The sequence below is a fragment of the Pygocentrus nattereri genome, chromosome 7, assembly GCF_015220715.1.
Source record: "Pygocentrus nattereri isolate fPygNat1 chromosome 7, fPygNat1.pri, whole genome shotgun sequence".
In the NCBI taxonomy this organism is placed as follows: Eukaryota; Metazoa; Chordata; class Actinopteri; order Characiformes; family Serrasalmidae; genus Pygocentrus; species Pygocentrus nattereri.
Window position 1 is genome coordinate 5,603,383 of NC_051217.1, and position 18,012 is coordinate 5,621,394.

The 18,012-nt window shown below is 39.7% G+C and overlaps 2 protein-coding genes across 2 annotated transcripts; both read left to right on the forward strand.

Annotated features, from left to right (window-relative positions):
• The first annotated feature begins 1,555 nt into the window (after positions 1 to 1,555).
• Positions 1,556 to 8,356, forward strand: selenoo1 (selenoprotein O1). The gene is made up of 9 exons (XM_017689975.2): positions 1,556 to 2,478; positions 2,909 to 3,112; positions 3,265 to 3,442; positions 3,725 to 3,855; positions 4,953 to 5,230; positions 5,340 to 5,508; positions 5,885 to 6,070; positions 6,332 to 6,488; positions 7,356 to 8,356. Exons 1-9 carry the CDS (start codon positions 1,928 to 1,930, stop codon positions 7,581 to 7,583), a joined length of 2,082 nt encoding a protein of 693 aa, XP_017545464.2. The 5' UTR covers positions 1,556 to 1,927; the 3' UTR covers positions 7,584 to 8,356.
• A 1,055-nt stretch (positions 8,357 to 9,411) lies between these two features.
• mapk12a (mitogen-activated protein kinase 12a) lies at positions 9,412 to 16,925 on the forward strand. Its single transcript, XM_037539708.1, has 12 exons — positions 9,412 to 9,691; positions 10,489 to 10,618; positions 12,794 to 12,852; positions 13,126 to 13,237; positions 13,553 to 13,582; positions 13,670 to 13,717; positions 13,811 to 13,925; positions 14,301 to 14,372; positions 14,745 to 14,824; positions 15,115 to 15,193; positions 15,373 to 15,546; positions 16,293 to 16,925. Exons 1-12 carry the CDS (start codon positions 9,573 to 9,575, stop codon positions 16,364 to 16,366), a joined length of 1,092 nt encoding a protein of 363 aa, XP_037395605.1. The 5' UTR covers positions 9,412 to 9,572; the 3' UTR covers positions 16,367 to 16,925.
• Positions 16,926 to 18,012: the final 1,087 nt, after the last annotated feature.

Below are 18,012 nucleotides of genomic sequence, written 5' to 3' on the forward strand. Positions count from 1 at the left end.
AATATTAATTTAATTTATGTAGCCATATGAGAACATAATTAGACAATGATTATAAAAAAAATGTCAGATGCATTTAAGCTTGAAGGAATGTACTTGATGTCCAATTGTCAACACCCCCCCCTCCATTCCCAAGTTCATAAATGATTTTAACCTGATTTATTTACTATGATCTCCAGATATTATAAATATTAGAACATGTAAAGATTAATTAATTGTATTAAGAACTTTGTAATAGAGGTTAGGGTAAGGGTCATGACTTGGACCAGGAAATGGTCATCTGATTAATGGTTTATGGAAATGGAGCAAATTGCTGCATATGAATTGTCTTGTTTTTATGGGGTTTCAGGGTCAATGTCTTACACTTCTTTCGCTGTTGCTTTTTATCTGTTGCTCATACTGGGGCATCCATTTAAAATATTGACAGTTTTTTGCGTTCACTTAAAACTGCAAGCATGAGCAGAAATTTTCAGTTCTGGAAAAAAGATTGTAAATACTCTGAGAAAAAGCCCTGCAAATCTGCCCTCTTAACGATGCATTTTTTGCTTATGAATATCAGTACGGCTGGTGAATGGAGAATGCAGTACATACTGAGCCATATGGGTTCCGCTAACTGGAGTATTAATGTAAGCTTGCATGTTTATCTTAGTCTTTAATCGTTATGCAATAGGTCCTTATTACAGAGGAAGGTGCTGTATGTAAATTTGTCTCTATTGTCACCTAAACCTTCTCGCTATTTCTGATGGTTGTATTCATTTTGAGAGAAAAACTATAAAGTGTTTCATGACATTTATTATTGACAGACAACCCATCTTTCACTCTCTCTCTCTCTCTCTCTCTCTCTCTCTCTCTCTCTCTCTCTCTCTCTCTCTCTCGTTCCATTAAGGGGCCTACATCCTATATTTTTCTTGTATTTATTTTTTCTCAGGTTCATTATGGCTTCTGTGTGGTTTTATGTACCCTAAAAAACACTCTTAATTAATGTTTTACATGACCTTTTTCCTACCTCTCTTTAACCTTTAGAATTAAACATGCTGTTTTTGTTACTGTGCCTTTGAGATAAATGTAAGTGATCTCTATGATCTGAAAAAGCATTCCAAACGGAAATGCTCCTTATAATTTCAGCATGCCAGCGCAGGGATAAACTGCTGTAGGTGGATAAATGTAAATGTGCTGGTTTTCAAGACATAACAGAAAGAATAAATCCAAAACATGCTGTTTTTGCAGGCGACTCTGCGCTGGTGAGTGAACGGTGAACGTTAACAATGTTTACTTGGCACATTTTTCTAAGCAAAAATCCGAAGAAAATTCAGGCCAATAAGACTTTGGGCCTCTAATGATCAGCGTTTATTGCCTTTGGCAGCCAAAACTAGGTCAGTGTTTAATTTGCGTCAGTCATAATAAAATGCCATATTGCAGCACCACAGTACAACTTAGAAACCCTCAATAAATATTTTCCAACATGATCTGTGGCTTTATTTATCCTTTTTGTTTGTTTGCTTTCCATGATTTGGGATCGGAGTAAAAGACAAACATTGGTTCCGGGTGTGGGCATTGTAGGGGGAACAAAAACAAAGGAGGACCGATGCAGGCACAACAGACGTTTCGAAGATAATGTTATATTACAGTGAACAGAAATAAGTCGCACAAAAGACCGGTTTTGGGGGAAATTATACTGGGAACTGGTTTTCGTATTGCTCTACGCCGGCAGAAACACGCTTCTTGGACCTCTTCGCTTCCCGTGGTTCCACCGTTGCTTGGCGTTGGGTTCTGGGCTTTGAACGCGCGTCTGTCAAGGGGAACGTGGTTTCCAGGGGGAACTGAATCGCATACAACACCGGATCTCAGCGGCACGCTAATAAAAGTTACGTAAAAATGGCATCAGCTCTGTAATCATAATGAGATTAAGCACGACACAGGCAATTTGTGAATGGCTGCCAGTGCGTTTCGTCTGACACGACCCTCTATCTGGTATCCCAGCGCTGTTCTGTGCAGGTTTTCTTCCTTGGGAATGGACAATATGGGAATTGGGGCGAGCCGCTCTCCTCTGGAGCGGCTGCCCTTCGACAACGTCGTGCTGAGGAAACTTCCTCTGGACCCGTCCGAGGATCCCGGAGTGAGGACAGTCCGGGGGGCCTGTTTCTCCAGAGTCCAGCCGCAGCCGCTGAAGAACCCGCGGTTCGTGGCCGTGTCCAGCGGGGCTCTGGCGCTGCTGGGCCTCAGCGAGGAGGAGGTGGAGAAGGATCCGCTGGGAGCGGAGTATCTGAGCGGATCCAGACTGATGCCGGGCTCCGAGCCCGCTGCTCACTGCTACTGCGGACACCAGTTCGGCCAGTTTGCCGGGCAACTGGGCGACGGAGCTGCATGCTACTTGGGGGAGGTGAAAGCTCCGGCCGACCAGAGCCCTGAACTGCTGAAAGAAAACCCCAGTGGTCGTTGGGAAATCCAGGTGAAAGGTGCAGGGCTGACTCCTTACTCCAGGTAGGCTTCCTCAGGCACAGGGGCGTAACGTTAGCTAGAATGAAACGGCTAAAACCGTGTATATAGCATAACTATTATGACTATTACATTGCGCCATACACGTTTTAATGTGGTAAAATGTCAAAATACTGAAAACTGCAGAAAAAGCAAACCTTTTCTTTCACAAAAGTGTTGGGCAAAAGCAGTGTAGGAAGTCTTCTAGGTTGTACCCTGTTCATACATTTACTGGGTAAATGACTATGATGTTAGAGTAGGTAGGTCTTCTGGTTTCACACACTCTGCCCAAATCCTAACGCATTCGAAAAACACACAAAAATGCACCAACTGCTGAAGTCATCTCAATACTGTGTTGCAAGCAGTGTTGCTTGTCCCCTTTCTTATGACAAGTAGTTAAACACACGTGTGTCCATTTCCTCATTTCATCCTTCAGGCAAGCAGACGGGCGTAAAGTTTTGCGCTCGAGCATCCGTGAGTTTTTGTGCAGTGAAGCAGTGTTTGCCCTTGGCATGCCCACCACACGGGCTGGCTCCATAGTGACCTCAGACTCGCAGGTCATGAGAGATGTGTTTTACAGCGGCAATCCACGCATGGAGAGATGCTCTGTGGTGTTGCGCATTGCTCCCACCTTTATCAGGTAAACAGTGTCTCCCCCTATTCTTACATAGGTACAAAACACATTGATGTTGACAGCTGATACCAAAATGATCAATTCAAAGTGTTATTGATTAAATGGTTTTTGATAGGCCTTAATCATCTGAGTTTGTGCACACTATTGGCTCTGTTCAGGTTTGGCTCTTTTGAGATCTTCAAACAGGCTGATGAATTTACAGGCCGACAGGGCCCCAGCTATGGACGTGATGAGATCAGAACTCAGATGCTGGATTATGTTATTGAAACTTTCTACCCAGAGATTCAGCAGAACCATTCAGACCCAGTGGAGAGGAACACTGCTTTCTTTAGAGAGGTAGGACATACAGTCATGGTCAAATAAATTCTAAGATTTTAGTTCATCAGAGATTGATTTGATGTGAAATGGTTCATTATTTAAGAACCTTATCAACACTGATTTTCTTTACAGTGCTGATATAGTGCTGATAGGTGGTAGTTTTGTCTACAATGCAAATCTAACAATTTTATTTAACAAAATGAGTAGTCAACTTACACAGGTTCTTGAGTTTTTATATATAATGCTATTATTATAACCAGGAGTTTGTTCATTTTTTTTTCTTTCTTTTTTATTTTTAAGGTAATGCTGAGAACAGCCAGGCTGGTGGCCCAGTGGCAGTGTGTGGGTTTCTGTCATGGAGTCCTTAATACTGATAATATGAGCATTCTGGGGCTCACACTGGACTATGGACCCTTTGGCTTCATGGACCGGTAAGGCCTTAGACACACTCACTGCTGTTTTCTCAGAGATAGCCTAAATGTATCTCAGCTGGGCACCTTGTTTCTTAGAAATGCTGTTGAAAATGCATGTTGTGAATTGTAATTTGATGGGGGTAATGGACCCCCATTAAATGTATATACAGCTTTTAATTCAAGAACAAAACCGATATAAAAGCTGTAATTTGCATGCATTTGCTCAGTTTTAACAGTTGAGTTATCTTAACTTTTAGCTTTTAGCATTCAGTGGAGAACAGTTCTGTTTGGAAAGTACTCTGGAAAATAAGGCATCTCAAGGTGTAATCAAGAATGTGTGTAATGTGAATTTGCTGTGACCACAGAGTTCCTGTTTGAGGCTTTAAAATGCTTACCTGAGTAGGTTATCAGTCAAAGAAGTACTTACTGCTTTATCTTGTACAGAACAGTTAAGATTTACATTTACAATTATGGCATTTATCAGACGCTCTTATCCAGAGCGACTTACAAAAGTGCTTGTCATTACTTCAGAATATCTCATGTTAATAAAGGTCGACATAATTTTAAAGAGCTTTGCTCTAAATTGCTACCTGAAGTTATCTATGCATTGAGACCTAAAACAAATACAACAAGTAGAAAAATACCTACAACTCAACACAGAGTCCACTAAACCTGCTGAAAAAAGTATGTAATAAAATACAGTGAACAAAAAGAGGTGAAGATCTTTAATAGACAGTGTTAGTGATTAGATAAGTGTAGTGTAAAGAGATGGGTCTTCAGACGTCGTTTAAAGACAGCAAGTGATTCTGCTGTTCGGACACTTAGGGGAAGTTCATTCCACCACCTTGTGAAGTTTTGTTTCCCTTGTGAAGTATTAATGTCTCAAAAGATTTAAGCTGAGTGCCACTAGCACTCAAAACAACTGATTTTTTTCCCCTGAATTAATTCTCAGGACCCCTCATGTCTGCATGAACACAAATATATTTCAAAATAAACATTTCCTCATGTGAACTTTCTCTACCAGTAGGCCTTTTTTGACATATGCACTCTTGTGTTTATGGTCCATACAGCCTATTGTACAATACTTAATCTCTGTGCTGTTTCTACCATTGAAGCTTCGACCCAGACTTCATCTGTAATGCTTCTGATAATTCCGGCCGCTACTCATACCAAGCCCAGCCAGCCATCTGCCGCTGGAATCTGGCTCGTCTGGCTGAGGCCCTGAGCCCAGATCTGCCCTCAGAGAGGGCTCAGGCTGTGCTGGACGAGTACCTGCCCCTCTACAACACTTTCTACTTGCAGAACATGAGGAGAAAGCTGGGCCTCCTGAGAAAGGAAGAACCAGAGGACGAAGTGCTCATCACAAATTTCATGCAGACTATGCACAACACTGGTAGAGTGGAGGCTCAACTTTTACTCACTTTATAAGTATAGTCAGGTATTTAAATAATCCTATGATTGGATGACCCATCTCTGCTTCTCTTCTCTGACTGCATTTTCAGGTGCTGATTTCACCAACACTTTCCGCAGTTTGAGCCAGATCTCTTGTCCTGTAGAGGGAGAGGCAGCAGATGATACTGAGGCTATCAAGCAGGCCACTGAGCTGCTCTTACAGCAGTGTGCCTCTCTACAGGAGTTGAAAGCTGCCAGCAGACCTACTATGGATCCTCGGTAAGGTTTTCTTTCTTATTTTTTTTTTCTTACTCCATTCTTGTAGGGGTAGAAAGGTTTTACAAATCTCATCACTAAGGAAACAGTTGTATTTTGACACATCCTGTGTTTGGCTGTGTTCATCAGTTTTGGAACCTTCTGGTAGAATGCTTGCTAATCTTTGAATGACATATGTAGACTGAATAAATAGTCCTTCCCTGATTTAGAAAGCAGTGTTTATGTAAATCTGCATTAGATCTGCCAAGAGGAAATCGTATTTGTTTCAGAGACATTCACTGTAATGTTTCCAAACCCAATATACAATTTTTTGTTTACACGTTATTTATTTATTTATTAAACAAACCAGTTCTCTTTGCACACTCTTGCTTTCTCATAGTGAGTTAGCAATGCTTCTGTCGATGGCCCAGAGCAACCCCATGCTCTTCAACATTTTATCAGATCGGAAGACGGTGGCACGGCAGCTAGAGAAGCTCTCTAGACTGAAAGAGCTGTTGGAAACCACAGAGGAGGAGCTGAAGGCCAAGCAGACAGAGGACTGGGCCTGCTGGATCAAACAGTACAGGTGCAGTCAGGGATGAAGCACTTTACCTGCAGTCAGCTAGAGCAAAGTTGGTGCTAGGCAACAAGCAAATATTTTAAAGCCCAGATGATAAAAGACTCAGGGGCTTCATTAATTGTAACAGATGGTAAAAAGCCAAAACAAACAGAGTTTGTGGTCAGTTCCTTGAAAATGCTTGGAAATGCTGTCTCATAGGTCCTTTGCTTTTTACCAAAGAGAAATGTATTTATAAATAAACATTTACATGACTGTGTTTGACTGCAGGCAGCGTCTTGCTCGTGAGTGTGAGGGAGTAAGTGACGTTAAGATGGTGCAGGAAGAGAGAGTGCAAGTGATGGACAGCACCAATCCATGTGTGGTGCTCCGGAACTACATTGCCCAGAATGCTATAGAGGCAGCTGAGAATGGTGACTTCTCTGAGGTTAAACTTTCATCAGTTTAATTTTCACCAATTGATACAAGGGAAATTTCATGAGTTTAAAAACGATCATCATTCAGAGTGGTTTCATGTGAAATGCTGCATTGTAAAGAAAGCTACCGAATGATTTATTTACAGAGGTGATGATGGGAACTAGGAGTTGTAATGCCAACAGCATAAATCTGGCAATTTTTTTCCTATTCAAAACGAACAGTGAACCCATGCGTGTCCTCTGAGGGTTTGATATGTATTGTTGAAAATGGCAAAAATAGTGGTAAAAATGCCTTACAACACCCTCCATGTACCTCTCCACCATGAATTGATTTTAAAAAGTATGTTTCAGGCCAAAACTTTGTCTCAAAACTATTGAAAAATAATGGCTTAGACATCAGGCTACGTATTTGTAACAGGCTACCTGTTTGTAACAGTTTCATATAACAGCTTTCTGTAAAGTAGCTATTAGAGGTATTTAATGCTTTGGATGCCTGGTAGAAAATCACCACCATTGTAAACATTTCTGACTCTGTAAGTTTCTCTAGAATGGCCTATTTTACATCAAACAACTCAGGGCTGGGTTTCCCAAAAGCGTCTTAGCATAAAAGATGATTTTTTAAAAAATAGAGTGAGTGTTACACTGAACACACTCTCTACCAGTTACAATGATCTTAACAATGATTTTCTACTGTTTTGGGAAACTGGACTCCGAATGACCGTTTTCACCATGAGGAAGTGTTAAATTTGTGGAATGCCCATTTTAAGCATTAATAAGGAGTGTAGTGTAACACTGACATTCATTTAAATGTAATATATGATGTTAATTTGTTTGTAATATTGTTTTAAAATGAACTTGACTCTGATCTCTTCCATCAGGTGCAAAGAGTTCTGAAAGTACTGGAGAAGCCATTCTGTGTGCAGGAAGGCTTAGAGCAGCTGGCCTGGGTGGGAAGGAGAGGAATGGAGGAGCCAGGAGAGAGGGATGAAGGAGAGCAAGGAGAGCCTGAGGAGGATGGTAGAGGTGCGGGGAACCGAGTGCTTGTCCCTTATGACAGCAAGCCGCCAGCCTGGGCCAATGAAATCTGTGTTACCTGATCCTCCTAGGGCCTTCAGCATGTGCTACTCGCCCACATATATAGAGGAAGCTGAAGGGTTCTCTTCTCTATGGGCTGGGTATATGTTGCTGAAGGCTAGTGAGGTACTAAGCTCCTGTTAACCAGTTTTAAAATACATAGGAAGGTAATGTTATAGTTGGTTTTAAAAGATGTTTAAAGGGTTTGCAGCCTGGGATGACTTGTGTCCAGAAAATGGCATGTGCAGAATTTGAAGTAAACACATCCAGTTATCTATGCATTTTTCACTGGTTATAAATGATGACTTAGACTACCAGTCTTAAAAAGACAGGTCTCAGTCTGAAAGGCAGGGGTTGTAGTACAATATAAACCAAAGTAAATTTGTGTGTGTGTGTGTGTGTGTGTGTGTGTGTGTGTGTGTGTGTGTGTGTGTGTGTGTCTTTTTGAGAAAGAATCTTAATGTCTCAACGCACAAATTAATGAGGAGTAAAGCTCTACATTTTAAACGCACAATTTGTTTTACTTACATATTACTCTCAAGCTACAGCAGTAGTATTCTTATGCAATGATTTATAACTAAGGTAAGAGCTTGTGTTGGAAAATTTACAAGGTTTTCGCAGCTTGTTTTGCAACACAAATGGAAGATTTGCCAGAGTGCAGACATGTAAGAGGACTATTCTGGAACTGGTGTCTTTATTTAAAAAAAAAAAAAAAAAACTCCAGCAAGCACAGTGAAAGTAGTGTAATGAAACGAGTGACAATGAAGGTAAACAGTTGTTTAGAAATAAAAGTCTACCAAAGTGATTGCTGTCAGTGTCATTCATGTTCTGTGCTATGAATTATGTGTGTATGCATTTTTTTCTTATTTTTGAATGTTAGCAAATCAGCAAATAACTAGAAATTGGGCTATACACTTGGCAGAAAATGTCATACAAGTTTATCAGTAGAGGATGTTTATCCCTTAGAAAATCAACAAAATATCCAGGGCTCTTAAAGCTTTTGCAAACTACTGTACACTTACTAAAATACAGCATGGTGGCTTTCAGTGTTGTCTGGGTGCAATGGTGCCATTTAGAAAGAGCTACTCAGCGTTTAAGAGGAAAGAAAGAAAATCTTTTTAAGGTTGGCAAACCTTTTTAAGTGAAAGTCATATAAAATGTGGTAAAACCACATTTGCGAAGAGAAGAAGTTCTAAGGAAAACTCTGAATGTAGTCCTCACTTGACACAAAGGAATGTCTGTGCCCTGAGGCCTGTGAGTTGGTAACGTGTTACCACAAGCCTCCTGGAGCACAACACGGGTTGAAAAAAGGTTGGAAATGGAACATCTGTAAATATATCGCCTTCTCGTTTTTCCTGAAAAAAGAAGGTGAAGGGCAGGGATGAGTGGACTGCTAATGAAGTATATATGTATTTCCAAATCTTAATCTGTCATACCAATTGTTTTCTTTAACCGGCCATTTTAATATATATTTTAAATTAAATCCAATGTGTATTTGATTGCTGAAAATAAGTTACTTGCACATTAGAAGTGTAGAATAACAAACACTACTGCTCACTGTGCACACTGTGTATTATCCAGGTATAGAGTGATCCTGATTTCTCAACCTTTATTACAATAATATGTTGATAAATATCTGTATACTGGCCTAAATTGGAAGCTTTTAAATATATTGTATTGACTATTGGCATTTTGGTGAAACCCCTTGCAGAAATCACAAATCTGACATTTTTACAATCTTAATTTATTTACGTGTCGGTAGTGACGCCAGCCTTCATACAACTAGGTATCGAATCAAAAGGAAATCGATCGTGTCGCCCATACCGCAGCCTTTTTATTTTTTCCCCCTGAGACGGTGACGTATGCGCCCTGCCTTGTGTGACTGTGTAGCGCTGCTGCTGGGAGCGGCTTCAGAGCTGCTCAGGTACACTCGACGTGTAGGTGTGTTTACTCAGACACGTCCAAATCACGGCTGCTGGGACTGAAGCGGGAGTTTGCGTGGAAGTAACGCTTCCAAAACGATGACCAACCGATCAAGACCTGGCTATTATCGCCAGGAGGTGAATAAAACAGTGTGGGAAGTACCTGAACGCTACAGAGACTTGAGGCAGGTGGGGACGGGGGCGTATGGTACAGTATGGTAAGTGTGATTTCTCTCCCTCAGGACACCCGACTGAGCCAGACGCCATGTTAATGCTTCCCGTTGTTGAGAGGACGTAGAAAACGAATGGCTTGCCTGGCACTGTATTTCTAACATGTTTTAGCGTGCTGTGCAGTGGGTACTTATTTCCTGTTTCGGTTCTAAGGTCTAGGCCGAGGTCACACCAAACATGCTGCTATTAACTGCGGTTAGAGAATGAACATGGAGCGAGGCGCAGGAAGTACCACAGTATTGGATCCAGAGATTGTACTGGTGCATTAAGGTTGCTTTGTGTGTTGTGTAGCAAAATCAGGCCAACAACTAGTCAGATAGCAGTTATAACAGCGTGGACATTCTGCTGTGTATTTTTCTTTCTTTTTTCTTTTTGAACTGTGCCACTTGCTTTACACGGAGCTCCTGAGTATGAAACCTGTCATAACACCCGTATAATGACCATAATACCAGAGCTCAAGCTGCAGAGAAACAGCAAGAAGCCTGGTGGTGCGCTGTACCATACGGTGTATTTATACATTTTCTAGGGCTTGTATAATCTGGTCCTTGGTTGTTGGCCTTGATGAGAAACGGAACATTTCTGGGCTGTTTGGGTTTTACACAGAGCCCATCTTTTAACAACAACAAGTTAAGTGCACAGATTTAATGTGCATCAAGAAATTAGTATTCAGTACATCTAAAACATACTTAATATAAAATGTTTTATTTTCATATACTGATGTTTCACTTGATTTTTGTATACATGTGTGCAAAATGTGTAATTCAGTGAGATGTTCCTTCTCTAGTTATTCTATGGACCGGAGAACAGGGTCAAAGGTGGCCATCAAGAAGCTCCATCGTCCCTTCCAGTCAGAACTTTTTGCCAAGAGGGCCTACCGAGAACTCCGACTGCTCAAACACATGAAGCATGACAATGTAAATAATGCTATTCACTGTCTCATGCACAATGATCATTCTCTTTGTGTTTCGCTTCAGTGGGAAATTCCACCAATTTTCCTACATTTCTATAGTATGTGATTGTTAAAATGTAAATAATGTAATTCAGAGTGGTTTGAGGTGAAATGGTTTAGAGAAACTTTGTGTGTCAGTTGTTCACGATGGTGGCGACTGGAACTCAACGTATGTTTTATGGCTTTAAAAGTATCTTTGCACAAAGCTGTTAGACAAATGTTTACAGATATGTGGCTGATGCTTGAGACATTGTTTTACACTAATTTAGAGATTTTTTAAATTCATTGATAGTGGAGAAGTGCATGTGTCGCATACACCCAAAGAATCCCCAATTAAAGCTTGTTTTTCAAATTTACCAGTAGATTAGCATTATCAATATTACAAATCTGAAAAACGTTTGGATGGCAAATGAAATGACAGTATGCGTGTTGTTGGCACGAATGGCCGCTGGTTTATATTGCCGCTGGTTTATATTGCCACCACTATAAATAAAATCTGAGGCTGTGAGTTTCTCTACAGTGTACCATTTCACAACAAACCCCTGTGAATGACTCAACAATTGAGCCTTCCAGAAATTCTGAAAACTTGGTGAAATTCCTTTTTAATAGTCAAGAGTGTGGTTAGGGATGAGTGTTGTGGCAAAGTTGAAACCTCATGAAAGTCTTGACCTCATTCATGAGTTGACATATAGGCTTTTTACAATTTGATAAGTTAAAACAGGAAAAAGAAATACTGGTGCCACTTTTAAAAATTATGTCGAAATTATCAGCACAATGATTTTTTTATTTACTGTGTCACATATTGGACTGACCTTGCAGCCTTTTTATTGAAAAATGCAGTTGTTCAGTGTTCTTTATGTACTAACGATGGCTAAGAAAAGCATATTGTGATGTACACTATATTGCTTCTACAAACATTTGTGAATGAATGGGTTGCACTCAGGAGCGCAGTGAATTCCAGCATGGTACCGTGGTAGGATGACACCTGTGCAACAAGTCCAGTGAAATTTCTTCGCTACTAAATATTCCACAGTTATCCCTCAATGGTATTATAACAAAGTGGAAGAGATTGGGAACGACAGCAACTCTTCCACAAAGTAGTAGACCACGTAAAACAACAGAGTGGGGTTAGTGGATGTCAATGCACATAGTGCACAGAGGTCACCAACTTTCTGCAGAGATTTAATTTAAAATCGTAACAGACCTCCAAAGTTCATGTGGCCTTCAGATTAGCTCGAGAGTGTGTAGAGAGCTTCATGGAATGGGTTTCCATTGCCGAGCAGCTGTATCCAAGCCTTACGTCACCAAGCTTAATGCAAAGCGCCGAATGCAGTGGTTTAAAGTGCTGCCACTGGACTCTAGAGCAGTGGAGACGTGTTCTCTGGAGTGATGAATCATGCTTCTCTGTCTTGCAATCCAATGGACAAGTCTGAGTTTGGTGGTTGCCAGGAGAACGGGACTTATCTGACTGCATTTTGCCAAGTATAAAGTTTGGTTGTGGGGGGGGATTATGGTGTGGGGCTGTTTTTCAGGAGTTGGGCTCGGCCCCTTAGTTCCAGTGAAAGGAACTCTTAATGCTCCAGCAGACCAAAAGACTTTGGACAATTTCATGCTCCCAACTTTGTGGGAACAGTGTGGGCACGGCCCCTTCCTGTTCCAACATGACTGCACCAGTGCATAAAGTGAGGTCCCTAAAGACATGGATGAGTGAGTTTGGTCTGGAAGAACTTGACTGGCCTGCACAGAGTCCTGACCTCAACCTGATACAACACCTTTGGGGTAAATTAGACCAGAGACTGTGAGCCAGGCCTTCTCGTCCAACATCAGTGCCTGCCCTCACAAATGAGCTTCTGGAAGAATAGACAAAAGTTCCCATAAGCCACACTCCTAAACTTGTGCACTTGTGGAAAGCCTTCCAAGAAGAGTTGAAGCTGTTGTAGCTGCAAAGGGCGAACCGACATCATATTAAACCCTATGGATTAAGAATGGAATGTCACTCAAGTTCATATGTGTGTGAAGGCAGACGACCAAATACTTTTGGCAATAGAGTGTGTTTTATCATGATAAATATATCATCATATTGCCCAACCCTAGGTTCAGAACCCTTTAAACTCATTTCACTTTCCTCTGCTGGCTTTAGGTTATCGGGCTCGTGGATGTTTTCACTGCAGACCTATCATTCGACAGATTCCAAGACTTGTGAGCTAATACTTACCATTACATTAATACTAACCATCATACATTTTATTATTTTACTAAACTTATTTGTCCCTGAAATGTCTTTTAATCATTGATGCCCTTTGCATGTGTCAAAAGCAGAAAAGCAAGTCAATTATTATTTTCATTTTTGTGAAACATGTTTACGTTATCGCTAGAGCTATTTAATAGCAAATACCTTGACTAGTCTGCAGAAATGTAACCAGTTGCTTGTTTGGACACTTGCATATTCATACCTGTCTCTGTGTTTCACAGTTACCTAGTGATGCCGTTTATGGGTACTGATCTTGGGAAACTGATGAAAACGCAAAGGCTTACAGAAGACAAAATTCAGTATCTGGTCTACCAAATATTGAGAGGGCTTAAGGTGTGTTTCTAATGCTTACAGTCATATGCAAAAGTTTGACTACAATATAAAATGCACAGATGTGATTTATTTATATATATATATATATATATATATATATATATATATATATATATATATATATATATATATATATATATATATATATATAGATATATATATATATATATATATAGATTAGTAGAAGAGTATTTATTTTCACTTGAACCATTAACAAAAAGTGAGCTAATAAATTAGCTATTGCACACAATTGTATATGTACATACAGTCTCACTCATATACAGGCTTGTATACAATATCTCTTCTTGTTCACAGTATATCCACTCAGCTGGTATAATTCATAGGGTAAGCTGCATATATTTACCTAAACCACTCCATATCACTGACTTGATTATGCATTTTTACTCACTGCTCATTTTTTTTAACTCACAGGACTTGAAGCCAGGTAATTTAGCCATCGATGAAGAATGTGGGCTTAAGGTAACTCCTCCTATGTTATAGAGAAATCATATCTGATTCATGCAAATGATCTGCATGAAGGTATTAAAGTTAATTATACATCTTGTCTCCAAGATACTGGATTTTGGTTTGGCCCGGCAGGCAGATAGTGAGATGACTGGGTATGTGGTCACACGCTGGTACAGAGCCCCTGAGGTGATCCTCAACTGGATGCACTACACACAGACTGGTGAGTCACATTATTGTCGAGATAGTGTTTCCCCTTTGACCTACCCAGAAACTCATCTGATGCCTCTCTGGTGTCATGGCAGTGGTCAGACTAGACTTGAATTACATGGGCCTGTTTGATCTGCTCTGACTTGATATTGATGATGTTGAGATTTGATATCTCATTACTTTTATTTTTCAAAAAATGGTTGCAACTGTAATAACTGCAGTTTCCCTCTGGGATCAATAAAGTATTCTGATTCTGATTTTGTGTATTGCCTACTTTTTGGTTATAATAAGCATTCTTTAATGCGGTAGTTTGAAAGAAATGATTTTGTAGTTTTTCAGGCATAATGTTTAAAAATCTTTCCTTGTCCCTCTCTCTTTTTCTTCTCAGTGGACATCTGGTCTGTTGGCTGTATCATGGCAGAGATGCTGATGGGGAAACCACTGTTCAAAGGGAATGATCGTATCCTACCATTTAATAAATCAAATTTAATGGCCAATGAAGGCTAGGGCTGAACAATTAATCAGTTTTACATAATAAAGTTCTGATTTGAAAGAGAACAATTTTAAGTCGTTTGATATATAATGCAGAGTATTTGAACTGACACTCTGACGTGCCTGAAAAAATTGAAGTGCTAGTCTTCTTGGCAGAAAGAGGCTTAATTAATAAAAAATAATCATTTAAATCTTGGTCAGAAAAATCAAAATGAGATATTTTCCCCAAATCTTTAAGCCCTAGTGAAGGCTCATTCTTTTGTGATATGGTCAGTATTTGTCTACGGTCACATGATGCTGTATCAGTTGTATTTTTTGACCTTTGACTTGTTTGCCTCAGACCTGGATCAGCTGACAGAAATTATGAAGATCACAGGAACACCTACACAAGAATTTATCTCAAAACTGCAATCTCAGGATGTGAGACACTAATGAGCGTCAAATACATTGTTGAAAATAAAAATTATTCTTTAAATTGATGCTGCAAACGAACCTTCCAGAGGATGGTTCTTTCTAGATCATTTTTTGTTAAAGTTTAAAGACCTTCCACCCAATGTAAATGTTCTGCATTAAGTATGGATTTGGGTTGTACACCCAGACAAGTATCCATTTAGAAATGTTCATTTTTAACACTGTAGGACCTTTTATCCCTTCACTGCCTGGAAAGCTCATTCAAAGCCATTTCCTTAAACTGCTCCAACTTTTCCCAGGCTAAAAATTACATTCTGCGGCTGCCCAAACTTAAAAAGAAGGATCTTCAGGCTTTGATGCCAGATGTCAATCCTCAAGGTAAAGAGTTCCTCACTGTATAAGAGTGATGGAACCCATGCATTCTCCACACATTACAGATCAATGCAGTTCACATGCATTGTTAGTCATAGTCTCAGAAGTAATCTTTCTAAAATCTTAAGCCCTCATTGCTGTTTTGAGTGAGAGAGAGTTGAGTGCATGTGCTTTGTTGCCTCCAGCGATCACTGTGCTTGAATCCATGCTGCTACTGGATCCAGACAGCAGGGTGACGGCGACTGAAGGCTTGGCTCTGCCCTACTTTGCTGTGTTCCGTGAGCCAGAGGAAGAGACCGAGGCGCTGCCTTATGATCACACACTGGACAACGTTGAGCTGTCTCTGGACCAGTGGAAACGTATGGAACAGGGTTGCAATGGACATGAAATTTAAAGGAAAAGTTTGTCGAAAAATAGTTTTTTTTCCCATCTAGTCATCTAATTTATGCAGGTTTTCCCTGACCTCAAATGTAGTCGATCAGCTAAGACATGTTTTAGTGTCCAAAGTTTGCAAGGGTAATGTAGCTAACAAGTAAGGGAAGCTTAGACCTCACCAGTTAGCACTGTGTGAACTGTGCAATTGTGCCTAAATCAGTGTTTCTTAAAGGTGCTTCTGAGGACCCACTGCTCTGTACAGTCTCATCTTTTCCCTGCCTTAACACACCTGATCCAGCTTATTAACTGATCAAGCTGGATCTAAGCTGGATCAGGTGGGTTGGGGCAGGGGAAAATTTAAGCAGGCACAAAGCTTTTCCTTTATTGCATAAGAAGCTTCTTTAGACACTAGTTGTTTTTGTTGCATGGTGGGTAATACCTCTGCCCACCACTTCATAAGACTAGGGTTTAATTCCTTTTCAACATTTACTGTAATATGGTTATAAACTGAAAGTCACTCTGAAAATATTGACACATTTATTATAGTTATTTAGCGTGTACAATGCGTGTACAATTATCAAGGCTTAGTTCTCTTATCTTTAACTCTGTTGCATTTGAGTGAATCTCTGTTGTGGCATTTACTCAGTCAGCATGTACTTGATGATAACATTGTTTTTCCCTTCCTTCTCTTTCTTTCTACCTTTCTCTCCCACTCTCTCCTTTTTTCCAGGGCATGCATTCAACGAGGTTCTTAACTTCAAAACAACACCACAGGGTCCTGTGCCAAAAGAGACGTCACTCTGAACCATGTTGTGGCTTAACCTCTTCCACATCTTCAATCAAGTGTGCCTTAGCTCACTCTGTGTGCTACAGTTTGTCTGAGTGTCAGGAATATATCATATGTGCTCTGTTTACTGTGCATCTTTTCTCAGCCAGCATGCTCTGGTGTTACGGAAGACATAATAGTCCTACATAATCAAGACCATTGACGTGCTCTTTTTCCCCAAGCAAGAATATAAGCATCCAGGCGTCTTAGTACTGTCTGTCTTAGAATAGCTGTAGTGCTAGTAAAAAAAATCCAAGACATTATGCACAACTTATCTCTGGTAATACTGGAACACTGTGGTGTAAATGCATGTATTTCTTTGACCATGTGTTTGTGTTTTTGCGGTCATCCTTTTAAAATAGATAGTTTACACTTTTGAGTCCACGTGGGACTTAAAGGTTCAGTTCTTATATTTTATACCTATGAGACTATGATAAACCGAATCTTTTTTTAATGACAATTTTTAGACCAGATTTTCTATGTCGTGATTGAGTACATGCCTTATGTCCATTAAAAACAATTTGGTTTCGTAAGTGATGCAGTTTTATGGCTTTTGTTACTTTAAGTGTTGCAGTCATATTTTGCTCCCATTTTGTGACATTTTGATTAAGAAAATATCCAGAATTTATTCCTAGAATTAAGTTTTGCTGTTACAGGCACATGATGCTTATACAAGATACAGATGTGGTGATTCTGTTTCACAACCCACCCTGCTTTTTTCATGGTTTAAGTCAAATAATTTCAGTAAAAATGTTGTGTTATATGTTTTATTTATATATATATATATATATATATATATATATATATATATATATATATATATATATATATATATATATATAAAACAAATATTTATTTTTACCTTACAGATTTTAGTCTTTTTTTTCTTGCAAATAGTGATGATCGTAGACATATTCATCATAAACAGTTAACGGTAATGTTTTTAGATGGCCAGCAGAGGGCAGCACATATTCAGATACGTTGCTCAGAAAGCCAACTAACTACATGCGAGACGGTTTATGATTCATGTATATTACATTTTCACAGGTAGTCATCAAAGTAGTGTAATTATGTGATTAAACAGCTAAACAAAAATGCATATTGCAATTGCAGTTCATGCTGCTTCCCTTTCTGATGAAATACATTTAAGTCATCAGTTGATTATTAAAGCAGTACTGTTTACTCTCTCTGCCACATCTGTAATCTTTAGGCGTTGCCATGTACAATCAATTTGACCCATTTCCCTCTACTTAGTAAAAGAAAAGAAATCCTGATGGTTCAAAACACACTTACAATAGAAGCCAGTGGGCCCTTGCATACTGATTACAGGGGACATGTTTGAGTTACAGAGGATGGTTCTTGTGGTAAAAGGTTAAGTTGAAAATGCTGGAGTGTTTCTTTAAGATAAGCTTTAAGGAGTTCTACACTGCTGGGTGTTTTGGATCCTGTTACAAATTCTAAATTCTCAGCTTTTTTTACTTTAGCTCTAGGGTTAGGGAGTCCGAGTTCACCCGAGTGTGTCCTTTCTTTAACCTCTGTTTGGGAGATCTGCAAAGTTCATATATATGTCAGAGAGTGTTCTGTCCAGAAGGGTACATGGTGAGGAAAAACACATTTCTCAGCC